The sequence below is a fragment of the Labeo rohita genome, chromosome 7 (genome assembly GCF_022985175.1).
Source record: "Labeo rohita strain BAU-BD-2019 chromosome 7, IGBB_LRoh.1.0, whole genome shotgun sequence".
NCBI lineage: Eukaryota > Metazoa > Chordata > Actinopteri > Cypriniformes > Cyprinidae > Labeo > Labeo rohita.
This window is the reverse complement of record NC_066875.1, coordinates 23,473,706-23,496,740: the sequence shown is the minus strand read 5'-3', so window position 1 is coordinate 23,496,740 and position 23,035 is coordinate 23,473,706. Positions and strand designations below refer to the sequence as shown.

Here is a 23,035-nt window from a genome sequence, read left to right as displayed (position 1 = left end):
TTTGTCGCTCTGTCTCTGATCTTGAACTCGGTCAGTCAGATATCCTCGAGGACCAAAACAACACACGAGACACTTGTATATAAAATACTAAGCAACAAAACTAAGAAACGAAACAACTCGAGTGTCATACTGTTGTGTGCCTAGTCGCAGAATCTCTAGTTTGCTCTAGTTAGTCTAGTTCACTTTGATGTTTGGTTCAATCTTGTGCATAAAATGGACCTCATTACTACAATAAAAAATGAAAAATCATATTTTAGTTATGTCATCTATGACAATGGATAGAAATGATCCAAAGACATACTATATATGATATTCTCACTGTAATTCAGTGTGACAGTGTTGTTTCCAGCCAAGAAAGACATTTATGCAATTCCTTATTTCGACATAAATATGAATTTTTCTTAAAAATAAAGAATTCTCCTGAACAAATGCAACCATCATTAACAAATCTAATTTTTGGAGTGAAAAAAGGGCAGTTGTCCAGAGCAAGAATGAGCATTCTTCATGCCAGGAAAGACTTTAAAATTAATACCAGGATAAAGTTCGGCCAAGGAAAAGATTTTTATTGGTTACTTTAAAATCACCCTAGTCTACTTTAGTCTGATCCATAAAAAATAGTGAACTAGTCAAGTCAGATGACTGCAGAGTGTTGAGGTTGACTTATCTCACCTCACCGAGACAGAATACGCTGGGCAAAGAGATATGTGTGATGCCTTTCCCATCTAGTGTTAATCTGTTCTGAGCCGTGTACTCACCAGACGCGTTCTTCAGATAACCGTTCGAGTCCACTGATGTGTACATGACATACGGGCCAGGCTGGTTCACACCAAAGGGCTGTGGGATAGATAGAAGTGATTAACAACAAATACAACACACATACAATAAACTAATGAAAGGCTACATTCACACTGCGAGCATTAAAGGAGAAGTTCACTTCCAGAACAAAAATGTACAGATAATTTCTCTCCATATAGTAGACTTCAATGGTTCCCCCTAAGTTTGAACTTCCAAAATGCAGTTTAAATGCAGCTTCAAAGTGCTCTAAAGGAAAAAGCGTCTTATCTAGCGAAACGATCGGTTAATTTAAAAAAAAAAAATACAATTTATATACTTTTTAACCTCAAACACTTGTCTTGTCTAGCTCTGCATGTACTCTGTGTATTCCTGTTCATGACAGTTAGGGTATGTCAAAAAACTCCCATCTCATTTTCTCAGATTTTGCAACTTCAAAATCGTTTAGGAGCCGTTCACATGTTACCTCTTTTGCATGCTCAAGTTCGTCATTTCAAAAGTAAACACGCGTTACGCGCACTCATAATGGAAGCAACGTGGTCACAATGCGCACACGGTGCAACATGCTCGTTTTTTCCAGGTGCATCCACACCGCATCGAGATAAAAACATTTAAAATTTTCAGAATGTCGAAAGTGCACCGCAGGTCATGGTTGTTTAGCAATGGCAGACACCAATGGAATGCAAGCTATGGAGCACTTTGGAAAGAAGGAGAAAGTGTCGTGTCTAGCTTTTTCCACGTCTTTTTAGGCAAGACATGTGAGCGGCCCCTTTGAAGCTGCATTTAAACTTCATCTCAGGGGCCACTATATGGAGAGAAATCCTGAAATGTTTTCCTCAAAAAACAATTTCTTTATGACTGAAGAAAGAAAAACATGAACATCTATAAATTATCTGTACATTTTTGTTCTGGAAGTGAACTTCTCCTTTAAGACAAAATAATAATTTTGCAGCAGTTCAGAGTCAAGTATCACATTTGCAATACAAAAGAACCATTCCATATTTCCATAATCAGTCCTGTAAGTGTGAATGGCTCATAGACTGAAAGCTTTAGCATGATGTGGAAAAAAAAATACTGGAGTCATTGCAATAACACAAATTTGTTACTTGTTACTTTATTTTATTAGTGTTGCACCTTGTAATATTTTATGTGGTGTCATGATTTAATTTTGATAAAAACAAAGGTTTATTATTCTATGTTCTTTTGGCCTTTCATTTATTGTATACCTTTTAAATTCATTTTTTGAAAGAACAACAACAACAACAGCAGCATCAGTATGGTGTAATATTTATTTGAAACACATGTATTTGGTACTTGCTACTCTTTACTCTTTCATTCTATTCTATTCACATTTTGCATAACACCAGGTCGTCAACACCAAGCTTCGCTGCAATTTCTTTCTAAGAGTTAAATGCTTTCTCTGAATCTTTAAAGTGTCTCCGTGAAGAATCATACAGTTGTGGATACATTTATACCAGCTCAGCTATTTGACACACCAGGTTATTTATGTTGCTAGTGACTTTGTTTATGTTATTCTCCTGTCTGACCTCCGTTAAATAAGAAACGAACTGGGGAAGAAGGGTCTATATTGGGGCCTCTTTTGCTCAGATCTGATTTTTTTGTACAGCTTTTCACATTTTTGTTTTAAATGTGGCCAATATCAGATTTCCAACAAAATCCGCCCAATTGCTTCTGAAAAAACAAGTCCAAAACTAGCCCAATCATAGGGGGTAAATACAGCATTAGTGGGGTCGTTTTAATCTAAGGAGTTGAAAAACAACCCAGTGGCAACAGAAGAAAAGTAGCCCAATTCTGCAAAGAAAAAAAAAAACGGTGGACTTGGCAACACTTGCGCAGCGCACTGCCATACGGAAAATAAAAATGGATATTAAAGGGAACATCGGATGCAAAACTCACTTTTACACATTGCTTGAAGATAAATGTATGTTGGCAGCGTATGTACACAACTTCCCTACAATGACAGATTTAGAACCACATATGGCACGAATCAGAATTGAGAAAACTGAGAATAACTGATTTTTTGGTGCAACCGATGACTGCGGTGGTAGGGTTGCCATTGCGACCGTCACAGCCTTAGTGGCAGATTTGTGTGACCAACTTGAACCAGATGTGAAATCTGTGTTGGGAAATCTTTCGCTCTAACATAAAATTCCTGATCACATAGATCTACTGAAATGACTGGATTTTGCCTGTGAAAATTCGCAGGGCAACATAAATGTGAATTAAGTGAAGTGATTCAACCACATATGTGATCATATCAATAAAATCTTCCTTGGAAAGGCTTATTGCAGTAGACTTTAAAATATGACTTTGTTTCTTGGCAGACTTAGGAGGCTGCTCTGACCTCTGATACTGACCTGATGATGATTGTGTTGACCCTGACTGCATGTATGCAAGTGTGTGTGTGTGTGTGTGTGTGTGTGTTTTCTGTCTCGAGTCCACACAGATCACCACAGGTCACACAGGCCCAGCTCCAGCCTCCTACAAATGCTGAGACACATGAGAGATGTCTATCAGCATCCAGGAGTAATGTGGGGCCAGCACTGGCTCAGCGCCGGGGAGATGGGGCAGACCTGCTACATGCCAGCTTCTCAATTATGGATACTTTTCTCTGTGCAGACAATAACCCTGGGAACTGCAAATGAACAGTATGCCAGGAACAAGTGGGCATAAATTTTTAAACAGATGTATTTGTGGGGCATGATTATGGGTGGGGAGGAGTGAAATAATTCCCTAGTTGTAAATTATGTTCCATCGTTGCTGATGAATCCAGCCAACAGACAATTCTGACAGGAAGTGAGACAATCCTGGAGCTGAAGCTTTCAGTCATCCAGTGCCAGACCGACATAAATGAGGGAGAGGATGACCTGGCAACGTCAGATACAGATGAAAAATGTTCCGAAAAACACAACAATGAGGGCAAACTACATGGCCAGAGAACCTGACGTCAGTGAGACCTGAAGCACACACTTCTTTGGATCTGACAACTTACTCCATCGCCAACAATTATCAAAGAGTCTATTATCCCACAAGGAAACTGGTTTGCAAACGAAGGTTGATGTCACAGGCTATTTTAACAATGTCATTACTATCATTCTGGGCCTTGAACGTGGTAGTTGCATTGCTGTCTATGCAGAGTCAGAAAGCTCTCAGATTTCTTACAAAATATCTTAATTTGTGCTCCGAAGATGAACAAAGGTCTTACAGGTTTGGAACGACACAAGGGTGAGTAATTAATGACAGAATTTTCATTTTTAGGTAAACTAGTCCTTTAATATTTTTCCTAAAGTTTTGAATGGTGGTGTGACTACATATCGAAATTGTAAAATTTAAACCTAAAAAATTACAACTTGCCAAATCTGCACCTTAAAGAAATGGAGGTTATTTGTGGCAGAGCAACAAGAGCACCTAACTACTATTACCAAGACTTGGTGAACTGAAAAAAAAAAACAAAGCTTAAATTGCACAAGAAGACAACATTTGACCCAGACATGACTGTAGAAGCCAGTTAGAAAACAAAAATTTAACCTTAATTAAAATCTTCAGATTGGTCGAAGCATAGTAACAGCTTTTGGCTATATCAGCCATACAGGGACAGGTGGATAACCCATGATCTCCCTGATGAAACAACCAGACAGCAAGAGACAAAAGTTGAGACTGTGCAAGGCAGAGAACACAGCAAAACAATGTAAACGTGGGAAGATAGAGCATCAGAGGAAACAAAGTGATGCCTAAGACAGCAGAGAGGCGAGAGGCAGCTAAAAGGAGATAAACGGATACGTCACAAGAACTGGATTGGGAATAACAAAGAGCTCTGTGAGTGACTGCAACTGTGGGCCAAATATTTGAGACTTTGAACGAAGAGCCCCTAAGGAACTAACTAAGATTTTCTCCAAAGTAAAACAAAATCTAAAATACTCCAAGCGTTCCAGTGGGTCATTTTTTGCAAGTAACATATAGAAACCGCAAATACTTAATTGTATTCTTTTATGAATCAGAGGCTCCAAATTAACTCGGCATGAACACGAACAAAATCTTTGGTTTCAAGCGAATAGTTTAATATAACCTGGCAGCAGACTTCAAATTGCCTATTTCCCATTACTCCCACAGTGCAACTTTAAAGTTGTGATGAAACAGATGTAGCAAAATTAACCAAAAGTGCCCTTCTCTCAACAATAATATTGTGGTCAATAAAACAAAATGCATTTGATTTATAATTATGACAATGTGAACAAAACAGCAATGTCTCAAAACTCAGAAAATGCCTGTTTATTAGGGGCCAAGCACCGAAGTTGTGAAGGCATCTGTTGTATATGTTGGCGTTCTTCTTCTTCTTTTTCCACTCAGTGTGTCTATGGCAGCCCATAGAACTGGCTGTTATGAAATCTGGCACACTGATAGAGGACAGTCTGAACTGCCACCATAGCAAATTTGGAGTCTCTAACTCAATCTCTCTAGCACCACCAATTGTCCAAACTTGCATGTATGTTTATGATCACTTTTGAACAGCAAAACCTACTTTTTTCAAATTCCTTCTAGCCTGTTGCTCTGATTTTCACGATCAAACCAGATCATCTTCAGACCAAGCTGACAAAAAGTTATGGAATTCAAGTTGATTAGTCAAACTGTTTTCAAATAATGCGCAAACAAATTTGATGAAGTGCCGGCCAAAATGAAAATGAGGCTATATCTCCACAACGTTTTAAAGTATTGAGACTAAACTTAGTGTGCGTTAACCATGTCCTAAGGCAACCTGCACAGTTTCGGCACAGCACCACCTATTGGTCAGGTGATATGAAAAATCTATTTTTGCTTATAACTTCTGAATGGTTTGGCCAAAAATCACAAAACTGTCTTTCAGTGCAGCATGCCGAGTCGAACCATACCCAATCTTCCCATATCAGCCGTTTGGGGCGTCAGCTATTTTGAATTTTGTTGTAAAATGCTATATTTTACAAAATGTGTTGGCTTATCATTATAAAACTCTGTATGCATCTTTGGCGCTATGCACTTATGTTAATCAAAATGTTTCGGGGCAGCGCCACCATGTGGTCAAAACTTATAATGAAATTTCCAAAACTACTAATAACTTTTGATTAAATTAGCCTTTGTAAACAAACTCAAAATATTTCTTGGGTCATGCCAAAAAACCCCAAAAAAAACATACATACCAATTTTGCCATAGTCGGCTGAACTTCCTTTCGCCATTTTGATTCATGTTGAAAGCCTACTTTTTGGAACTCCTCGTAGACTGTTTGTCCAACTTTCTCCAAATTTGACTCAGATCATCTTCAGACCATGATGACAAAATGTTATAGATTGTGTCGATATACAAAACAGTTACTGCTTAACACATCAGCAAATTTGCTGGAATGATGCGAAACTGCATCTGAGGCTGTATCTCTGCAAAGCTTGACATATTGACACACAAATTTCTGTGCGCCATTGTCACCTCACACTGACCACACCACATCGATTTAGTAACAGGGCCACCTATTAGTCAAAAGTGATAAACCATTAATATACAGCCATTAACCATTAACACTTATAGCTTATAAACAGTTTTGCCTCTTGTCATATGACTGGTCTTGTTAGATTACTTGGATTTTGCAGAGAACATCAATATAATTATATCATAATCAGCTGAACTTCCTGTTTGCCATTTTGATTTAAGTTGAAAACCTATTTTTTCAAACTCCCTCCTAGACCACTGGTCCCATTTTTCGTAAATTTGACCCAAATCATGCAGGCAAAAAGCTACAGTATGGATTTCAAGGACTGCAATTGTTTGTTTGTTTTTTTTTTTTTTTTTTTTTTGTAATTTTGTAATTTTGCCTGAAATCATAAATACGTTTTTAATTGCTCATTGATGCAGTGGGTCTGATGCTATGAGATTTACACTGGCTGTGATCAGGCAGGATGTGCAACAGTGTTGCATGCAACATTGGAAAAATAGGACATATGCAAATTGCTATGATCTAGAACATATGAATTAATCCGAACTGCACTTTTCTACAGCTAACATCTCTGTTTCTGCATCTGAATATTAATTCAGAGTGGGACTGTGTAACATACAGTATATGTCAGAGGTCCAGTTGAAGCGAGACAGGAGTGCGGCCCATCTTAAAGAGCTCTTATTTAATCATAGAGCCCTCTGCTATCCACTGGCCTCAGGGCAAACTGTCTGCACTCGGCATATCACTGAGTTAGAGAACACATGCGACGTGATCTGTGTGCCTGTTTGTTCGTGTCTAAAGTAAAGGATGAACGGCTGGGCAGAAGCTGTATTATCTCTTCATTAGGAAGAATGACAGTTAATGAACAGAGGTCTCTGAGTGTGTATGTGTGTGTCACTCATGTATTAAAAGAGTAATGAAATGCTTTGGGACCCTGCCAAGGGCACAGTGCTGCTCCAAAACACACACACACACCTACCTCTCTGTTTCATGTCTTCCTGTCAAATAAACTCTATAGCTGACATGTATTCTCTAAATTGTGTATTTTATACCCATCACACATTCTGCTGTATAACATACAGCTAATTAACTCTTCAACACTTATTTCCTTTCACTATTTGCATTATATGTTGCATTCACTATATATTGGGAGCAGGGATTCAGTTAACAAGTATGTGATTTCAGACACAGCTACAGCAGATTTCTAGCATATATCTAGCTCTAGAATATGAAAAGGAAACAAGGTACAGAAGTGCTCACAGACAAATGGAGAGACTGTAGAAGAGAGAGACAGAAAAAACAAGAGTGAGAACATAAAAGCCTGTCTTCTCATCAGAATGAGGACAGCTTTGCGACACACTTGTCCCCGACCTTAACAGCTAGTCAATAACGTGAGAGGAGCAAAGATAACGTGACAGAACTCACAGACAATCAAAATCATGTTTCATGTTTATAAGAGAGACCTACATGTAGTGGTTGACTGATATATTGTTAAGGCTGATTATTCAGCCAATATTTGACAGTTTTTAATTAAAAGCATTGGCAGAAGATTTCCTTTTTGGCTGATTAGTGTCTGAATTGAAAATTTATTTGACAGATTGCAGAGGAAAGTAGGCAAAGCATAATTTTTTTTTACATATTTAATTTTTAACGAGGTTCTCTTTTCTAATTAATTAAATTTCATAAATGATCATTTAACATATTTTTCAATTGCTTTAGTAAATGCCGTGTAAAACATTAATTTTATAATACTACTTGTCTTTAAATGAAGGACTTATTTTATATGACCAAAATACAGAAATATTGTGAAATATTTTACAACATAAAATAACTGTTTTCTATTGTAATATGTAAAAACATAATTTATTCGTGTGACGGCAAAGCTACATTTTCAGTCTTCATGGAGGCATCATCATCAAGCTGATTTGGTACTTAAGAAACATTGTTATTATTACAACTTAAAAAATTTGAAATTAAAACTTGATTTGGAGGAAAATAAAAGAGCTTTTTTATAACATTACTGGTCTTTAAATGAAATGAAATATAGATATAGCTGTATGAAAATACAGCAATATTGCTAACATTTTTAGCAGGCATTTCTTCAGTTTTTAGTGTCATATGATACTCCAGAAATCATTCTAATATTCTGATTTGGTACAGTACTTAAGAACATTTTGTTTATTATTAAAACAATTGTGCTGCTTAATTTTTTTGTGGAATCATCAGCAAGTTTACTAACTTTTATCACAATTGCTGCTTTGATTCTGGGGGAAAATAACAGAGCTGAAAGCATATCCAACTCAGATTTAATAAAGAAAAATAAATTTGCTTAATCCAAAATACCCAATAAGCAAACAAGCAATAAACAGGGAACGTGTAGCACACTGTGAATGACGGGTGTTTCAATTCTTCTGAAATCTGCAGGAACAGAATGCATGTGGGCCTGGTGATGCCAAACACATGCCATTTCCACTCCAGTTCAGTGTCTTGCATGAAAGAGAAAGAACGATCAGAACTCACCTTGACTTTTTCTGGACAGTCATTGGAGCACAGGCCACTGAGCACTACAGAGAGAAAGAGATAAAGACAGAGAAAGACAATCATAACTCTGTCCCACACATCTGGCCCTTATATAAGACAAGTTGATTGCAGTGTCCATATCAAATCCACTTCACAACACTCGGCCAGCAGTACATTCACCTCCTCTAATATCACACAATTTAACAGCAACTCTGCTCCCGCTCGCACACACACACATCTTCAGCCAGGAATTATGCCTAGAGAAAATGAATCAGGGAAAATGTGCACTAAATTCCCACTAATGGTGTGAAATAAGAGCCAGACTCTCTGCTTCTCTTGAGGCCAAAATTGACTGTGCGTTAGAGAACAGCACATATGAAAGGGAAAGTAAAAAATCATTAATTGCTCATTAGTGGCACACAAAGAACCATCTGTGTACTTGTGCATCTGTCTTTATCTAAACACAGCCTTAGATTTTTAAACTGGCAGTGACAGGCAGCACTATTTACAGACACTGTGAATTAGAAAGTTCAGGATGGAAGAACACCAGCATAAATTATATAAGTGAAAATGGAAAGGACATAGAAAAAAAGTGCTTCTGAAAGTCTGTGATGGAAAAACAATATATGAAAAAGTTTCAATCACTTCTCACCCTTCGAAAATTTATAGATTTCCATATTTGGTCTGACAGACAAATGTTATGCATCAGTTATTAGGATTGTGAAATCAAATGTGTGGCTTTGGTTTTCAAAGTGAATGTACTGAGGGGTGAAAGAAAGGTGTGATGTGAAGCCTGAAATAATTTTTCATTCATGCCTGGTCTAACAGTTTTGTTTTATTTTCTAGATTTTTTGAGCTTGAAAGACAAGAGCAGAGAGATAAAGTGCATCCTCCCTAGTCCTCCAAGAATGAGTGAACTTGCTACAGGACAATATGACTGACACCCCTCTGTAATGTCTGATGGATAACATTGTACCACAACAAGACCTAAGGATAGGTAATGAAGGAATTTAGGCAAAAAAAAAAAATATTGGAACATAAAATACTGTTTGTTGTTTAAAATTTTCACTCTGGAAGAAGTGAAATGAATTACATCTGTCAGTCAATGAATTACAAAAAATACAGATATCAGTTGCATTTCGTTATACTACAGTAGATTTTCTGCCTGGCCAGAAAGAATATGAATTATTTTTTTCATAGAAGTATGAAATTGACTTTAGGTACATGCCATTTTATATTTGAACAAAAATACAGTAGAAGCAGTTTTATTTGAATATATTACATTTATTATATAAATTTATATTGAATATATTTAATTTATATTATAATATATTTATTAATAAATGTATTTTATTTTAATATATTTTAACATTTAACTAGTCCTGTGCAGTGTTGAGTGAAACTAGTTAGTATTTAATTACTTTTTCCTTAAAAAAGAAAAGTAAGGGATTACTCTTATTTTTTCTGTAATTTAATTACAGTTACTTCTTATGTAATTGACTTAATACTGTGTATAGACTATGGAAAAGTAACATCAAAACGTAAAGTCTAACCTTAAAATCCAAGCTTTTTATGTACTCTTTTCACTTTAAATACTTTGGTGAGTTAATAAAAATATTGGTAACACTTTAGTGTCCAATTCTCACTATTAACTAGTTGGTTATTAGCATGAATATTACTGGGATATTGTTTCTTTAAAAGCACATATTAATGTCTTATTTAGCAAGACCATATTCTAAATCCTTAATCCTACCCAATTCGTAAACTTCACTGTCAACAACTACTTTACGAAGTATTAATAAGTAATTAGGAGTATACAGAGAAAAATGCTGAAATGTTTTCCTCAAAAAGCATAATTTCTTTACGACTAAAGAAAGAAAGACATGAACATCTTGGATGACAAGGGGGTGAGTACATTATATGTGAATCTTCGTTTTGGAAGTGGATTTCTCATTTAACTTTGATATAGGATTTAGAAAGTAATTAGTAAGAAGTAATTAAATACTTTTTCGAAAAGAGTAATTTGTACAGCAATCTAATTACGCTGTTGAAGATGTAATTAGTAACTAGTAATTAATTACTTTTTTAGAGTAACTTACCCAACACTGGTCCTGTAGTAGCAAAGCCAATTTCCCAGCAGCCATAACATCTGTCTTTAGTATCACATACTCCTACAGAAATCTTTCCAATGTGCTGATTTGGTGGAAAAAAGTCATTTTTTTTTTAAATGATCAATGTTGAAAACAGTTGTGCTGCTCAAAGTTTCAGTGAAACTGTAATACATTTTTTCCCCACAAGATTTTTTTGATGAATAGAAACAGCATTTATTTGAAACAGATTTAAATGTCAAAATAAATGTCTTTACAGTAACTTTTGATCAATTGCTGAATAAAAGCAATGTGTTCTTAAATTTATCCATCTTTTTCTTACCAAAAGAGCGTCCACGACCATTTGTAAATTTTATGGGTCTGGCTTTCGGTCTCATCTGCTTTCACCTATTTTTAGCTGCTTGACATTGCAAATTGGTGTCTTACAATATTGTTGTAATGTTTTATCTCAATTATAAACACAGATTTGTACAGCAAACAGTTTTACTGTTTACCGCACAATGTTAGTTTTCTCGTTATTTTTCTATAGTGGCTAATGAACTGGAAGTCTCACCCACATGCTTACTTCCGCATTGAAGAATAAGCTGGATTAACCCCAAACATCTAAACGTTAGTATACCGTTCTGAGTCCTGCAACAACCAAACAGTTGTCATCAAGATGAACAGGACTGCTAACAGATAACTTTCTCCAGGTATTACAGACCTCCTTGTGGCAGGCATCCTGGTGGCCTGAAGCTGTCAGATATATTTTAAATCTCTCAAGCTAGTGTTTGTGAACACGTGGCTAATACTGAACACCAGTTTGAACATACAAACTGACATGCCTGCACACGCACGCAAATGGATAAGGAAACATGCACACATAGTGGAAATGTCTCTATCAATGACAAGTTACCAGCAGGGCTTGTGCACTGAGCTGAAGCATGATATGCACGGTCATGACACGCTCCCACTGTGTCTGTGTGTTTGTGTGTGTGCATGTACTGCTGTGCAGTGCCCACCTAAGAGTACAGCATAAAACCATTAAAAGACAGAAGGTTTAGCACTGAATACATCTAAACGTGCTTAATCCCAATGAAATGCCATTTTGTGAACTCGCTGCATGAATAATGCGCTTGTTTACTGTCAGAGCTTAGTGTGAGCCTTCATATAAAGATAAGACTCGACGTTTGTCTCTATTCCTCCCGCAGGCTCCATTTGGAGAACCTGGAAACCTCTCTAATACAAAGACATTAATATAATCACACAGCGACAGCGCTGTCATCAGACATCTATGATAAACAGAGGGAAAATACAGAACTGTAAAGTGGACGGTTGAAAACACAACTCAATAAAAACTTGTGATGGATCATTCATCATGATGACATCTTGATACATTTATAAAGTTACGTGAACAATTTCCTCGACTGAACATCGCATCTTGGGATACCTGACGTGATTCTGTTTGAACAGCTTCAGCTGTTTCTTTTTTTTTGCTTGTTGTGACTAAAGAAACAGATCCAAATTGTGTTGCAGTTTGTTGTTCCCAGGGCATTGGGAGATTCCGCGGAGTGAGTCTGCCGGGAGTTCGCAACAACAATGGAATAGCTGTGATGTGATGGCTGTGAAATTGGACATGAGGCCTGCTGTTCTGTTCCGCACTGGTAAACCAGATGCCACCAATGCTCTAAGTGACTGTGTCTCATGTCATTCATAACAGCTGCCCCACACAGACGCTCACACATCATTACACCATCAGAGGTGGTGGTGCACTACTTCATAAAGCTGGAATAATACCTGTCACTCTTAATCTAGTCCATGAAACTGGTGACCAGGTGGTTTCAAAGTTGTGAGATCACAGCCTGGAGTCGGGAGATTACATCCATTACCTTACTCTAACCCAGCGGCTACGCAGACGGCTTTATGATTGGCTCTCAGTCTCGGTTGAGGTCAGTCAGTGATTACAGTAACAAGCTGCACTCTCAGTCCCTCATCACCTAATCATTCCGCCTCAATAAAAATAGAAGAAGAAAAAAAAAAAAAAAAAGAACTCTCCACACACTTAAAGCTGCAGTGTCTAGAATACTACTACTCCAGCTTAAAGTGCAGAAAGAAGCAAGTAAACCATCATTTTGCAGAAGCAAAGTGGCTCTGCTTGTTTGAGCAGCCAGACAAAGCAACACTGACTAACGGCATGAGTTTGGGGTGTGGCTATCTGTTTGAGTGACCAATGGCAAACAGGTGGAGAGGATTTATTAACGCTGCCAGTTTGTGCACTATTCAGTATTGATCTGACTGATAAGTAGAACGATAGAACAAACGACAGATAGATAGATAGACAGACAGAACGACAGAACAACTGATAGAACGACTGAGGGAACGACTGACAGAACGATAGATAGATAGACACAGATATAGAATGACATTAATATAGAAGGATAGATAGAAGGACAGAATGATAAAATGACAGATGATAGATAGATAGACAGATAGACAGACAGAATGATAGAACGACTGAGAGAACGACTGAGAGAACGATAGATAGATATAGAATGACATTAATAGAAGGATAGATAGAAGGATAGAATGATAAAATGACATGATAGATGATAGATAGATAGATAGATAGATAGATAGAACGAACAACAGATTGTTAGAATGAGATTGACAGAACGTCAGAATAGGGCAATAGAACAACAGAACGATAGAACAATAGATAAAACGATAGACAGATAGATAGATCGAAAGAACAACAGAACAGAATGTTAGACAGAATGACAGACCGATAGATAGAATGACAGAACAACTGATAGAATGATTGAGAGAACGATAGATAGACAGATATAGATAGAATGACAGATTAATAGAAGGATAGATAGAAGGATAGAACGATCAAACACCAGACAGACAGACAGGCAGACAGATAGACAGAACAACAGATTGTTAGATAGAACGACAGATTGATAGAACGACAGATTGTCAGAGAGCGACTGAGAGAACGATAGATGATAGATAGATAGATAGACAGAACAACAGAGTGATATAACGATACAACAACTGATTAAACGACTGAGAGAACGATAGAAGGATAGATAGACATAGATATAGATAGAATGACAGACTGATAGAACAACAGATAGATAGAATGATAGATCGACAGAGAACGACTGAGAGAACGACAGACGATAGATATATAGATATATAGATAAACAGAACAACAGAATAGAGTGATATAACGATAGAACAACTGATAGAACGACTGAGAACAATAGAACGATAGATAGACAGATATAGATAGAATGACAGATTGACAGAAGGATAGATAAAAGGATAGAAGGATAAAACGACAGATAGAGCGATAGATAGACAGACATAGATAGACAGATAAATAGACAAACAGATAGATAGATAGACAGAGAGATAGATAGACAGATACAGAACGACAGATTGATAGATAGAACGATAGAATGATAAAACGATAGATAGATAGATAGATAAGAATAGAACGACATAACGAAAGAACGATGACAGATAGATAGATAGATAGATAGATAGATAGATAGACGAAAAGAACAACAGATTGTTAGTTAGAATGTCAGATTGACAGAACAGATAGAATGACAGAACGAAAGAAAAACTGAGAGAACGATAGAACGATAGACATAGAATGACAGATAGAACGATAGATAGATAGACGGAAAGAACAACAGATTGTTAGAATGACAGAACGACAGAGAACGACTGAACGATAGAATGGTAGAATGATAGATAGAACAACAGACAGACATAGCACAATAGAAAGAACGATAAATAGATGAACAACAGACGGATAGACAGAAAGAACACAAAAACAACTAGAGTGACTGACAGGACTCAACTGAAACCATAGCAAATCATTCATAAAATTCAATCTGAAATAGTGAAAGAAAAAGGCCTTCCTTTTTATGAGTTCCCATGTGCAGTTGTAACATGTGGGACGGGCGCTTGCTTCTAGAGTGACAGATAGCAGAGCCACGGAAGGAGCGCGCACTGGACTGAACAAAGCGCGCAGATGTTCCTCATTGCGGCTCATCTGCATTCTAATAAATGAACAGGAATGCAATCAGCTGCCATAGTTCTCCCTCTCTGCCTATAGCCAACACACACTTACTCATCCACACACACCACAAACACACACTCCAACCTCCGTCTGTGTGTTTAGAGCATGCAATCACAGGAAATTACAGCACCTGGCCTCTCCCCTCCTTCTGTACTCTCCTGCTACCCGCTGACTGCTCACTCGGACTTCTTTCTGTGTCTATTGAGTTGTAGCTCAGAGGGGAGCTATAAATATATGTTTGAGCATTTATGACACTGAGGAAAAAAAGGGGCAAGTGGGTGTTTTAAACATGGCAAAACATAAAAGGCCAAGAGATACAGGGATGTAAATGCAGAACTGGAGAAAAAAAAACAAAAAAAAAAAAACAGCTTCAACATATTACACGTCTGTGATAAGGCTCAAATTCTTTTCATGTTCAGCTTCAGATTTATGTCAAAACACACATGGCCTTGAGGACTTGGCAGCATCGAACGGAACTAAGTTGTTTATTTATTCCTGTGAGGATGGAATAACTGAGGGTTTTTTCGGCAATATGTAAACCGCTGGGTTCTGACAGAAGGATAGGTAATTGCATTAGAACATGGCTTACATACCCACAATTCCTCTAGAGAAGAGACCTGCCTTGCCTTAGCGGCTGGTGGAGGGTAAGGCGGATCTCAGGACCATATTTTAATTGACCATATTTTGTACTGCCTTCATCTGCAGTACAAAGTTATTCACAGCTGCACACTCAATAAAAAACTGTTTCACTGGTGACAAACTGACAGACATTTTAACATTTCCTACAATATATTATAGCTAAATATCCACCTCCTCCAGTGCTCTTTTTATTTTCTGTCTTATAAAGTATACAGTTACGCTGTGCGAGACTGTCAGTTTACTGTCCAAATGAATTAAACTGAATCATTTCACAACATTCATAATTGACCTGGTGTTAATAATTAACCCTGGTTATTATATTTCCTGACTGGACTATAGAGGTAAAACTAAAATGGTCCTCACTGCATTTCATCTGTTTTCAGTCACCATTTGATATTTTCCCCTCAAACGCTTAAGAGACTGTTTACAAAATGAACAGTGTTTCTGTGATTGCTACAAAGCATTCAATTGCATCATTTCAAACTGTACAAGTTCGACACTGCAATGCTGTGTTTTAAGCTTGCTCCAAAGTTGGTTTCATAACCCCAGGTAAAAAGCGGTGCTATCCCCACTTCTAATTTTCAAGTGTGAAACATCTCTTTATCTGGGGTTAAACGTAGGGTTTAGAACGGCGATAACCTGGCCTCACACATGGTGTGAAAAGCCCTCAAGATTCTCAGTATGGTATACAGTAATCTCCACCATCAGGCAAAGATCTGTAAGTAACATTTTATTGGCTCATGCCCAGTAAAAAGGATTTAGCAATGCCCCTGATGGGTCTGCCGTTTGGTTCCTCATTAATACAGAGAAGAATTTCTATAGTTTGGGCTGCAAAAAGGCAGTATAGCACATCTTGCAATTTGATGGGTCATTTGTAGATGACTGAAGAAAAACGCTTTTCAGAGCAATGTAGCACACATGAGCATATGGGCAGTGATGGTTTCTGGTTTGATTCATGTGAAATTCAAACTCGATCCTATTGATTTTTAATACAGCACCATATTTATTGCTTGAACATGGTTGCTTAATGGATTTAAGCATCTGTGGCCTGTCACAGAGGTGGCGAGATGTAAAGAGATATCTAGCAGAAAAAGTCTCTATTTATAGTAGTTGCATCTCATACAGATGACAAATTACTTACCAACTTGCCATTTTAATCCTTCTTTAACACCATAGTATAAAATTTTTTTTTTTGTAGATAAAAAAACAAAATTACTACTTTTGTTTTTTAAAATAATACTTTTCTGCCAGTATTTCACTCACATTTACACTATTGTTCAAAACTTTGCGATCAGAATATACACATACATACAGTGCCTTGCGAAAGTATTCATTTTTTAACTTTTTTGTTATGTTGCTGCCTTACCATTAAACTGCCCTAAATTTCTTTTTTCCATACACCATAATTCAATTCAATTCAAATTTATTTGTATAGCGCTTTTCACGATACATATCGTCGCAAAGCAACTTTACACCAAATTGACATTTTTACAATATATGTAGTAGTAGCTTGATGTACATATGGTAGAGATGTGTGGTAAAGATCAATTAATGACGTAATCAAACAGACAAAGAACACTATAAATTAGTAGCAGAATTCGGTAGTGCTGTATGATGTTTCAGGGTTGGTAAATAATGACAAAGTAAAACACAGCTGTGTATTAAAAATAAATAATAAATTAAGTAAGTATACTGCATAAGTATTCATACCCTTAACTCAGTACTTAGCTGAAGCACCTTTACAGCCTCAAATCTTTTTGGGTATGATGCGACAACCTTTGCACATCAGCAATTATCTGCCATTCTCACCTCTTCATCGTTCAAGCTCTGTCAGGTTGGATGGGGGCAAATGCACATTTTCAGATTTCTCTAGAAATATCTGATTAGGTTCAAGCCCAGGTTGTGGCTGGGCCACTCAAGGACATTCACAGAGTTGTTTATAAGTCACTCTTGCTGTGTGCTTAGGGTCACTGTCCTGTTGGAAGGCGAACCTTTTGCCCAGTCTGAGGTTCTGAATGCTCTGGACTGGGTTTTCATTAAGGCTATCTCAGTATTTTGGTGCAATGAGCTTTCCTTGTACTCTGACGAGTCCTTCAGTCCCTGCCACTGAAATACAGCTTCACAGCTGCTACCACTAAACTTTACTGTCAGGATAGAACTGTGCAGGCAATGAGCAGTGCTTGGTTTCCTCCATCCATAATGCTTGGAATTCAGGTTCATCAGACCAGAGAATCTTGTTTCTCACAGTCTGAGTGTCCTTTAGATGCTCTTTCGCAAATTCCAAGTGTGTTTTTATGTGTCTTCACCTAGGAGAGGATTGAGTCTTGCCACACTGCCACAAAGCGAGTGTTGCAGTGATGTTTGTCCTTCTGTATGTTTCTCCCATTTCAACACAATCATGGAGCACAACTAGAGTGACAGATTCTTGGTCACCACTCTAACCAAAGCTCTTCTCTTTCAGTTGCTCAGTTTGGAAAGGAGGCCAGGAATAGGAAGAATCCTTGTCATTTCTGTTTTTTTTTTTTTTCCATTAAGGGTAACGAAGACCACATGCTTCTGTGAACTGTCAATGTAGGAGAATTTTTTTCTGAACTCTTCCACAGATGTGTGGCTTGATGCAATCTTGTTTCGGCGCTCTACAGGCAGTTTTTTTCAACATCAGGGCTTCAACTGTTAGACCTTTTATTGAGTGGTGCATGCCTTCCCAAACCATACTCTTTTAATTGAATTTGCCACAGGTTAACTTCACTCGAAGTGTAGTTACATCTACAAGCAATATGAATGCTTCTGAGCTCAATTTCAACTGTCCAAAAAAGAATTTTTAAGAAATTTGCAAAGACTTTAAAAACTTGTTTTTTGCTTTGCCATTATGGTGTGTAGATTGATGTGAAAAAAAGTAATTTAAAGCAGTTAACTTAAGGCTGCCACCTAACAAAACATGAAAAAAAGAAGGGGTATAAATACTCTTGTAAGGCACTGTGCATATAGCAACAGTGTTGGGAGTAACGCATTTCAAAAGTAATAATATTGCAGTATTATATTACTTTTTGCTGTAACGCAGTAATATAACGCATTACTTATAAAATTTGGGTAATATTATTACTCGTTACAATCTCAGTAACACAAGTTACAGCAACATATTAACAACACTCAAATTAAGTGGTGAATTTACCAACATTCGATGGAATTTCGATGATTAAGATGACTGCCGAGACGGATTCTACATATGTGAGATGGACACACTCCCGTTTTATTCATTTCATCAGAGAAAAGGATAAGAACGCATAATCAGGTGTAATCTTCGTGCAACACCAAACTCTCAACAATGAGAAAAGCACAAATAACTCCTGAAAACACCTGGACTTGTGCCACTAACACTAAGCTAACAGAGAGAGAGAGCTGCGGGGTCGGACGAGCGTAGACAAGCTACATGAATTAAGTTAAACTAAAAATAACAAAATCTGTTTTTATCAAATCATAGTCTATATAAAATGAATGAATATGTGAAATATATTTAACTTAAATAGCCTAATTAACACATTAACAAAACAAATGAAAAGACTGAGTGACATATGCTGCTGAGTTTGGTTTATGTTTGTGTGTTCAAGGAAAAGTTCACGGAAAGAAAAACGAGATGACAGAAATCAAAGGAAACGCACTGCAGTTTCGAATGATCTGTATGACCAAAAATTACCGCGCCCGCGCCCGCGCCTCACTCACACACATACGGCATTGCAAAGATTGCAGCCTGTTCATTATCAGAATGAAATACATATAGTTATGTTAATAGTTTAGCATTCGCGAATATGGACACATTTAATTGGATTCATGCCGAATGAGAGAGGTAGGCTGCGTGAGAACAACACGTTTGCTTTCAGTTTTGCTTTAAATTAGCCTAATTCATTTTGACCTGTTTAACAACTTATATATTTAATTCTTGTTTTGTTCCGGAAACCATTCAAAATAGTCTATAGGCTAGGTATTGTGTTTATTGTTTATACATTATAACATTTCGCTTTATTTACCGGCATTATTTATAAATGTAAGAATTTTGTGCTTATCTGTGTCTAACCTAACGTTAATGTAGACCTACATACTGGTAGCCTAGCTAAATATGATTTTATAATTTTATGCTATATAGACCTACCTCATTACCCTCCACTGGATGTATAATGGGCAGCATTAAATTACCAATTAAATTAAATTTGGTATTTTATAATGCCTAGTCATACTTCTGTGGATATTTTGGTGAAAGTAACTCAAAAGTAACTCAAGAGTAGTGTAACACATTACAATTCAGAGACAGTAATATTGTAATGTAACGAATTACTTTTAAAAGACGGTAACTAGCAATATAAAATGTATTACATTTTGGAAGTAACTTGCCCAACACTGTATAGCAAAGGACATTAAATTGACCCAAAGTGAGAGAAATCTATTGTAACAACATAAAAGTCTTTACTATTTCTGGAAAAAGAAGCTTTTTATGTATTTTTTCCAATTCATCAAAGAATCCTAAAAAAAACGTTAGGGAGCACAACTGTTTTCAACATTGACAGTAACAAGGAATGAATTCAATATTTTAGAATACATTCTAAAAAATCATGTGACACTCAAGACTGAAGTAATGGCTGCTGAAAATTCAGGTTTGCATCACAGGAATAATTTACATTTAAATATAATACAACAGTTCTTTTAAATTATAATACTATTATTTTACAGTCTTACTGTTTTTACTCCTTGATCAAATAAATGCTGTCTTAGAGAGTGTAAGAAACGGTCAAAAATGTGAAAAAAATCTACTAGCAGCATCACTGCCTTTTTACAGACACAGACAGTCATAAAGACGCACACCACGTCTGTGTGGAATGGAGTAGTGCAGACAGACTGACTGTAGAGCAGTGCAGGAGCATGAAGTCATGAGCCTGCCATTATTCACAGGGAAACGGTTTAAACTACAGACTCATAAAAGCAGCTTTATTATGGAGGAGAGTCTATTTGTATAAAACATAACATTTATATTGTATATAAACATCAATTCCACCTTTCACACACACACACACAAGTGGCTATTTGATTTGAAAGGGGCACAAGCATCTTGGGAGCACTTTGTCACTGCAGTAAACTACCCAGAGTGCCTCTCTCCCCTCAGAGCCAGACGTTCTAGCTTACAGCAGACTCATTAAACACCACATCTACAGGAAAGAGAGAAACAGAGCGTGCTAATAAGAGCGAGGCAGGGAGATTTAGAGACTCCGGGTCAGTCTCATCCCTGTTTTAATCTGACACTGATAGAATGATCCTCACATGCTGTTACACTGAGGAAGCTAATCTGTGCGCTTCAGCTAGAGGAGATTTCTCCTTCGCCTTTAATTAAAACACAGCAGGCAGGATTAAATGGCATCATGGCTGCTTTCTAGTGGTTGCATTTGGCTCTGGAAATGTCAGCTCTCCAAATGTCAGCACCCGGAAGCTCTACCGCCACTACGGCGGCCGAGCTGGACAGATCTCATACTCACCGATCACTTTTACGAAATAGGCGTCGGCCTCAAAGTTGTTCTTCAAAGCGTGGATGACGAACTCTTCCTTTCCTTCCACCTTGCTGAGCACGATCATATCTAATATACCCTGCAAATGAGAAATCAGAAACAATGTATCGAGCCCATTGAATCTCTCCCGTCTGATGAGCACTCATATTCTTAATGGACTCCAGCAAGCCATTACGCTTCTTATCAGCCCCTCTCTGCGGTCTATCGGTCTCGCTCTTAAGAACACGGTTGCACAGGGGCTGCGGTACAGATATCATCCTAATACTGTGCTAATGATGACTAGCTCGAATGCTAACAGAATGAGACATGCGCGTGCTGTTTGTTTAATGAGCCTTTAGCTCCATTAGTTATGTAAGCATGAGGGAATTCGAGGTAATTGGCTATATTGTGATTACGATGGGGAGAAGGTTGCGATACAGATGGAGAGAAGGGTCGAGGGAGGGAAAGAGTGAATCATAGCGAAAAGAGACGTGCACGTAGATGCTCGAGGACTGTATGCTGCATGTGAGATGTTTGATTTCTTTAGGTGGCCACTAAGAAACACACAAATCAATACAGGCCCTCATAAATGCGTGATTCATGCAAGACTTCTTTGCAAGTAAAAATGAGAGAAAGACAGAGTGAGAGATAGTTAAAAAAAAAAATAAAAATAGAATCAGCAATTACAATGCACTGTCTGTAATGGTGTAATCTTTAAGCAAAAGCAGCTTTAAGCAAAATCAGTCTAGATAAGAGTCAGCACACACACTGTGCCATTGATTCAGTATGGAGGAATCTCACAAAATGCCACACAACTGTGATATAGCAGACACATCTATGTCCACCAAAAAGCACCAAAATGTGTAGCACCTATTTTTACAAGCATGCCTGTGAATTTACCAAAAAAAAAGAAAAAAGATATGACTGCTCAAATTCTAACTATTGCAAAGTAAAAAATAAAATACACTACTGTTAAATTCGTGGTCAGAAATTAATACTTTTATTTAGTAAGGCTGCATTTAAAGGACAAGTCCACTTCTAGAACAAAAATTTACAAATAATTTACTCACCCCCTTGTCATCCAAGATGTTCGTGTCTTTCTTTCGTCAGTCACTAAGAAATTATGTTTCTTGAGGAAAACATTCCCAAATATCTCTCCATATAGTGGACTTCAATGGTGCCCCTAAGTTTAAACTTCCAAAATGCAGTTTAAATGCAGCTTCAAATGGCTCTAAACGATCCCAGCCGAGGAAGAAGGGTATTGTCTAGTGAAACGATCGGTTATTTTTTAAACAAAGTGAAAATTTATTTACTTTTTAAACTGAAATGCTCGTCTCGTCTCTGTGACGTGCATGCGTAGTCTGTGTAATCCGGGTCAATAGAGTTAGGTATGTTGAAAAACTCCTGTCTCGTTTCTTCTTTAATGTCAAAATCGTCTTACATCACTGTTTTACCTTTTTTTGTGGGCGTTTGATCTTCTCTGCATGGGTCGGTACTTCTGCAGCGATGTAGGACGATTTTGAGGTTGGGAAAGAAAACAAGGTGGGAGTTTTTCGACATACCCTAACTGTATTGACCGTATTGAACGGGAAAAAAAAAGAAAGTTCACAGAGACTTAGACAAGATGAGCGTTTGAGGTTAAAAAAGTAAATAAACTGTCAATTTGTTTCGAAAATGACCCTTCTTTTTCGGCTGGGATCGTTTAGAGCCATTTGAAGCTGCATTTAAACTGCATTTTGGAAGTTCAAACTTGGAGGCACCATTGAAGTCCACTATATGGAGAAAAATTTGGGAATGTTTTCCTCAAGAAACAATTTATTATCGACTGAAAAAGACATCTTGGATGACAAGGGGGTGAGTAAATTATCTGTAAATTTTTGTTCTGGAAGTGGA

At 37.3% G+C, this 23,035-nt stretch overlaps 1 protein-coding gene across 1 annotated transcript in view; it reads right to left on the bottom strand.

The window, feature by feature from the left end:
* The window catches only part of itfg1 (integrin alpha FG-GAP repeat containing 1), a 167,234-nt gene that overhangs the window by 32,517 nt on the left and 111,682 nt on the right, over positions 1-23,035 (bottom strand). The window contains exons 12-14 of the mRNA XM_051114140.1: positions 21,134-21,242; positions 8,790-8,833; positions 756-834 (exon numbers count right to left, since the gene is read on the bottom strand). Coding sequence (XP_050970097.1) covers positions 756-834; positions 8,790-8,833; positions 21,134-21,242 — 232 coding nt within the window. The remainder of the gene's footprint in view (positions 1-755; positions 835-8,789; positions 8,834-21,133; positions 21,243-23,035) is intronic.